The 5440-nt window shown below is 52.4% G+C and overlaps 1 protein-coding gene across 1 annotated transcript in view; it reads left to right on the plus strand.

Moving 5' to 3' along the window:
- Positions 1–5440, plus strand: part of DIP2A (DIP2 disco-interacting protein 2 homolog A (Drosophila)) — a 77807-nt gene that overhangs the window by 38779 nt on the left and 33588 nt on the right. Inside the window, exons 12-13 of the mRNA XM_008573964.1 lie at positions 2260–2374; positions 4218–4357. Of these exons, the coding sequence (XP_008572186.1) occupies positions 2260–2374; positions 4218–4357 (255 nt within the window). The remainder of the gene's footprint in view (positions 1–2259; positions 2375–4217; positions 4358–5440) is intronic.

Here is a 5440-nt window from a genome sequence, read left to right on the forward strand (position 1 = left end):
GGTTTCCCCCTTGGTTTCTTAAATATGTTTTGGAGGGCCCAAATTTTTTTTTTTTTTTTTTTTTTTTTTTTTTTGTCTTTTTTGTGAACGGCCGCACCGCGCTCAGCCAGTGAGCGCACCGGGGCCATCACTATATAGGATCCGAACCCGCAGCGGCAGCATTGCTGTGCTCCCAGCGCCGCACTCTCCTGAGTGCGCCACGGGGTCGGCCCTAGGGCCGGCCCTAGGGCACTAATCTTAAAAGCAGTTTTAATACAGTTGACAAGAGGAACAGGCTTGAACCCGCAGCGGGAGCATTGCTGTGCTCCCAGCGCCGCACTCTCCTGAGTGCGCCACGGGGTCGGCCCTAAGGCCGGCCCTAGGGCACTAATCTTAAAAGCAGTTTTAATACAGTTGACAAGAGGAACAGGCTGTGATGAGAGCTGTCATTCATAAGAAACAGCCAGGTTGTGCTGTGGCATGGGGGTCCCTGTTTCTCTCTGGGCCTCACCCTGAGCCTCCTGCCCTTTGGCCTTGTACCCTGACCTTGCTGGTTCCTGGCCCTGACTTCTCCACCAGGACCTGACCGTCCTTCTTCCATGGGCCTGGCCAGCCCCGTGTCCTCTCCTGTGTCTGCTGCCTGAGCACCCAGTGCCCACCCTGTGTATTGTGCTCTGAGTGGTAACTGCTCATGCAGTGGCTGCAAGTGTGAGCTTCATGGGGCCCAGGACTTCCAGGGGAGCCCCAGGTGACATTGGTTGAGCAGGGGGTTCCTTGTACAGCACCTACCTGTTGACCAGGGAGTAGTTTTCTTATTTGTTAAGCAAACCCGGATCGCTGTTTACACATTGGAAACCACCCTGGACCAGAAGCTGGCCTTTCATCTTACCCTTATTCAGTGTGACTGACACCCCCTGCGTACCCCATCTCTCTGGGGAGCACCACACCTCCCAGCACCCCCAAAGCTTCTTGTACCCTTGGTTCACACCTGAGCCAGGGCCTTGCCTCTGAGTCCTGAGGCGCTGTGCACATCTCTGCCTCTTTGCCCCCTGACCCCCTAACCACCATCACGCCTTCCTGAACCCGCCATGGCCCTGGCTGTCTGCTCGTCCACTTTGCTGCAGTCCACGTGATTGAGTCAGAGCAGCTGCTTCCTCTGTGCCTCCTCCGGGAATGAGCATGAGCTCTGACAGTCCTGCCCCCAGCCACTGTGCTCAGTCCACAATCCTTGCTTCCCCACGCAGCCTTCTCACCTCAGCCTGTGTGCAGCACATGTAGCATTGAACAATCTGTGATTGTCTTCTTTCCTTAAGAGGTACTCTCTCCCCTGAAAAGCGTGAAGTCTGAGGGGACCTGTGAACATCCCTTCCTTTTTGCGTACCCCGCTGGGGCAGAGGAGGTTTATGAGGAAGCCCTGGGGTCCTGGTGGTTGCAGGGCTGTGTTGACTTGAGTCGAGCACTGAGGAGGCAGAGCCTCCTTGGAGATGAATTTACATATCTATAGCACCAACCACTATGGCCCCTCAGCCCCTGGAGGAGAGGACATCCTGGGAAAAGTGGGACAGCCTTGGGGACAGAGTGCAGAGTTGGTCCCTGCAGCCAGTGGCACAGGCTGCACAGCTCTGAGGCCACTTGGGAGCTGGGAGCCCCTATCCTATGGGGCCATCCAGTGCCCTGACTTGGCCTGTGGGGCATGGATGGTTTGGCTCCAGAGATGCTCCTCAGGCACTTGGTAGAGTGGTCCCTGCAGCCAGTGGCGCAGGCTGCACAGCTCTGAGGCCACTTGGGAGCTGGGAGCCCCTATCCTATGGGGCCATCCAGTGCCTTGACTTGGCCTGTGGGGCATGGATGGTTTGGCTCCAGAGATGCTCCTCAGGCACTTGGTAGACTCCGTGCTGCGCCCAGGACATGAGGTTGTTCCCACTGCCAGGTCCACGAAAAGGCAGGGGAGAGCGGATTGGACCACAGTGACAAACGCAGGGTTCAAGATGGACCTTCTAGGACAGATTTCCACCCTCTTATCTGCTGGTGATTTGGAAATGCATCATGTGTTTCATGGAAACAGCCCTACCCCTGCCCCATAAGACTTTGCCTCCATGTTGTGGCAGCAATCTTATGTTAGTTAGGATGGGGTTTACACGCAAGATGGAAAGGTGGGTCAGCATGTGCAGCCACCAGGCCACAGCCTGGTGTGTCGTGTTCCTGGGTGTCAGGGGTCAACAACCCCTCTATGCTGGCTCTCAGTTACCTCTGCTGTTCCACTGTTGGTGCTCCCTGCAGGGTCGATATCATCCTGTGATGCCTTCCTCAACGTCTTCCAGTCCCGAGGTCTGAGGCCAGAGGTTATCTGTCCTTGTGCCAGTTCTCCTGAGGCACTAACAGTTGCCATCCGCAGGTAACTTAATTACTTGCTACATCTTATGGGTACTTAATTGGGTCTTCCACATACAACTGAGTTACCTGTGGACAGCACCAAGTTTGGTTAATCTGTTTAGCAGTAGGAATCCTGAGGTAGTCTGTTCCTTTGTCAGTATTCCAGGCATGTTTGCGCAGCAGTAGGGTGGCCCCTTGGCCCCCAGCCCCTCGCCAGCCTGGGTGTGTGCTGGGCGTTGGATAGTGGCTCCCTGGGCCATGTCTTCTGGATTCTTGCCATATGTTGGCTGGTTGTTTTCCTAAGCACTTCTTCCCAAATCAAGACCTTGTCATCTCATTTTTAGCTGTGGTAAATGCTATAATCTAGCCACTGTTCCTTATTCTAAAGTAGGTTACTATCAGCTGTGGATGTGTGTGTGGGGGACCACTGACCTGCCTGGGGAAACACCCTGGCCTGCCAAGATCCCGCTGCTTTCATGGCTGTTTTCTTTGGGTTGTCCGTTTCAACTTGGAGGGCAGTGCTGGAAGGCCTCAGACTGCCCCTAGTTGCCTCGTACACGGGTGTCTGGCTTGTGGTCTTTCTTGTTTCCTTTCCACATACCATATTGCTCCTCAGGCCACAAGTGTGCTTCTTGGTTCACTTTTCCTGCCCTGGCCATCTCTTGCCTGCTTTTGCCCACCTGTCCCCAAGCACTATCGTGGGTGTGTAGAGGTCAGTGTGCTGAAAACCAAAGGTGTCTTTGGTGTTAATTTTCCACCCTCAACTCAGTCGTAATAAAATTGGTCTCAGTTGTAGTTTTCTATTCACAGATATTCATACTACAGTTGACCCTTGAACAACACAAGAGTAGGGGCACTGACTGCAGCACAGTCAGACATAAGTGGAACAGCTTATGTGGGAAGTTGCCCTCTCTGTACTCAGGTCTTGCATTCTATGAGTGCTATATTTTTGGTCTGTGGTTGGTTGAAGAAAATCCGTGTGCAAGTGGACCACACAGTTCAAACCCGTGTTTAAGGGTTTGATGTATTCATAAATACTATGTGCTTACATATATGCAAGTATTAAGCAACCCTAAACTTTAATAACTTAGCATTGAAAATAACATCCTTATTCTTTACCAACTATATTATTTTCCTTTGTTCTACTGTGAGTTATTTTGCTCTACAATATGATTTTTTTTTTTTTTTTTTTGCGGCTGGCTAGTACAGGGATCTGAACCCTTGACCCTGCTGTTCTGAGGCAGCACTCTAACCAACTGAGCTAACCAGGCATCCCTTGACAGTATAATTTTTTCTTACTGGAGAAAATACTGACCTTTGATGCTCAGCGTTCCAGTTACTATTATTACATAACAAATCACTCCCAAACCTATTGGCCTGAAATGGCAGTGGTCATTTTGTTATGATCTCTCATGCTGTCTGTGGGCCAGGAGCTTGGAAAGGGGTAGGGTGGTTCTGTCTTGCAGTGAGATGGTGTCTGGACTAGAACTATGCAGGGATGAGATGGCTCTGGTCTCTCAGATTGGGCTGGTTGGTCTACCCTGCAGCATGGTGGCCTCTGCACAGTCATTCTGCTTATCTGGCTGCCCAGGGCTCCAGGGAAGTGTCCCAAGACAATGAGGGGGAAGCTGAGTCACCTTTTGTGACCTGCCTTGGAAGCCACATAGCATCACTTCCATTGTAGTCATGGGCCCACCTCCTGATGGGAGGAGTGTCAAGGTCACACTGCAGAGGGGCACATGGTGTGGAGACCTTGTCACAGCATCTGTGGAACACATGTCTGTGACATGGAACAGGGGCTTTGGTGCAGAATCATGCTGCAGGCCAGGTGGGCCAGTTAACCTGGTGGTGGTTTTGTTTTCTAGGCCACCTGATCTGGGAGGACCTCCTCCAAGAAAAGCTGTCCTGTCAATGCACGGTCTAAGTTATGGTGTGATCAGAGTTGACACCGAGGAAAAGCTCTCAGTCCTTACTGTTCAGGACGTCGGTCAGGCGATGCCTGGGGGTAAGGGGCATAGCCAGAGTGCATCTTCATCCTGCGATGCTCCAGGCTTTGTCTCAGAGCTCTAGAAGCAAGCATGCAAGGAAGGGGTTTCTCAGAAATGATTCTCAGTGTAAACGGGTTTAGTTTATAGAATATTTTTCCAGCTTTTTCTCTCCCTTTGTATTAAGTTTAAAGATGAGCTAAGATATAAGGTAGTGTTTATGGCTCGTGAAGCTGACTTGCAGTTCTCTCGTGTTTGAGGAGATGTGAACACCTCCTCCCCATGGTGGCCTTTCTGGGGTTCATGGGCAGCTGTCTTGACCCATCTTGGTATACAGAGGCAGGGCCCCAACTCTAAGCCCAGTCACTCTATTCTCATTGCCCCAGCTGCATTAGAGGTCCCCCAGGCATATAGGCTCACCGCATGTGCATGTGCTCCCCTAGGGGTGTGTGTGTGTGTGTGTGTGTGCTCCCCTAGGAGTGTGTGCATGCGTGTGCTCCCCTAGGGGTGTGTGCGTGCCCCTGCAGGGGTGTGTGTGTGTGCATGCTTCTGCAGGGGTATGTGTACATGCATGTGCTCCCATAGGGGTGTGTGCATGCATGTGTTCCCCAGGCATGTGTATGGTGCTCTCCTAGGGATGTGTGTGTGCTTCCCTAGGTGTGTGTGCGGTACTCACCTAGGCATGTGCACAGGGTTCTCCTACGCATGCGTATGGTGCCTTCCAGGCGTGTATATGGTACTGCCCTAGGCATGTGCTCCCCTAGGCATGTCAAGCTCAAGGCAATCATGTGAGGGTTATGGTCAGCAGGCAGCTATGATGGCACCTTGTGCATTGAGAGGATGTGTGAGGAGAGAGTGTGGGATGTGCATGTCTGAAAGGAAGCACTCTGTCAGCCTGGGCTCACCACATGAAGGGCACATTGCACTTTCTAGACATCTCACATTGGTTGTAGAAAGCATCATGTATAAAATATGCAGACTCATGACTAGGTGAGTGTGCTCTGTCCGTGTCATAAGACTCCTTATGGGCCGGCCCGGTGGCGCACTGGATAGTGCGCCGCTTGGGAAGCGCGGCGGCGCTCCCGTCCGAGGGTTCGGATCCC

This window comes from Galeopterus variegatus, unplaced genomic scaffold, assembly GCF_000696425.1.
Source record: "Galeopterus variegatus unplaced genomic scaffold, G_variegatus-3.0.2 Scaffold974, whole genome shotgun sequence".
NCBI classification, from domain to species: Eukaryota; Metazoa; Chordata; class Mammalia; order Dermoptera; family Cynocephalidae; genus Galeopterus; species Galeopterus variegatus.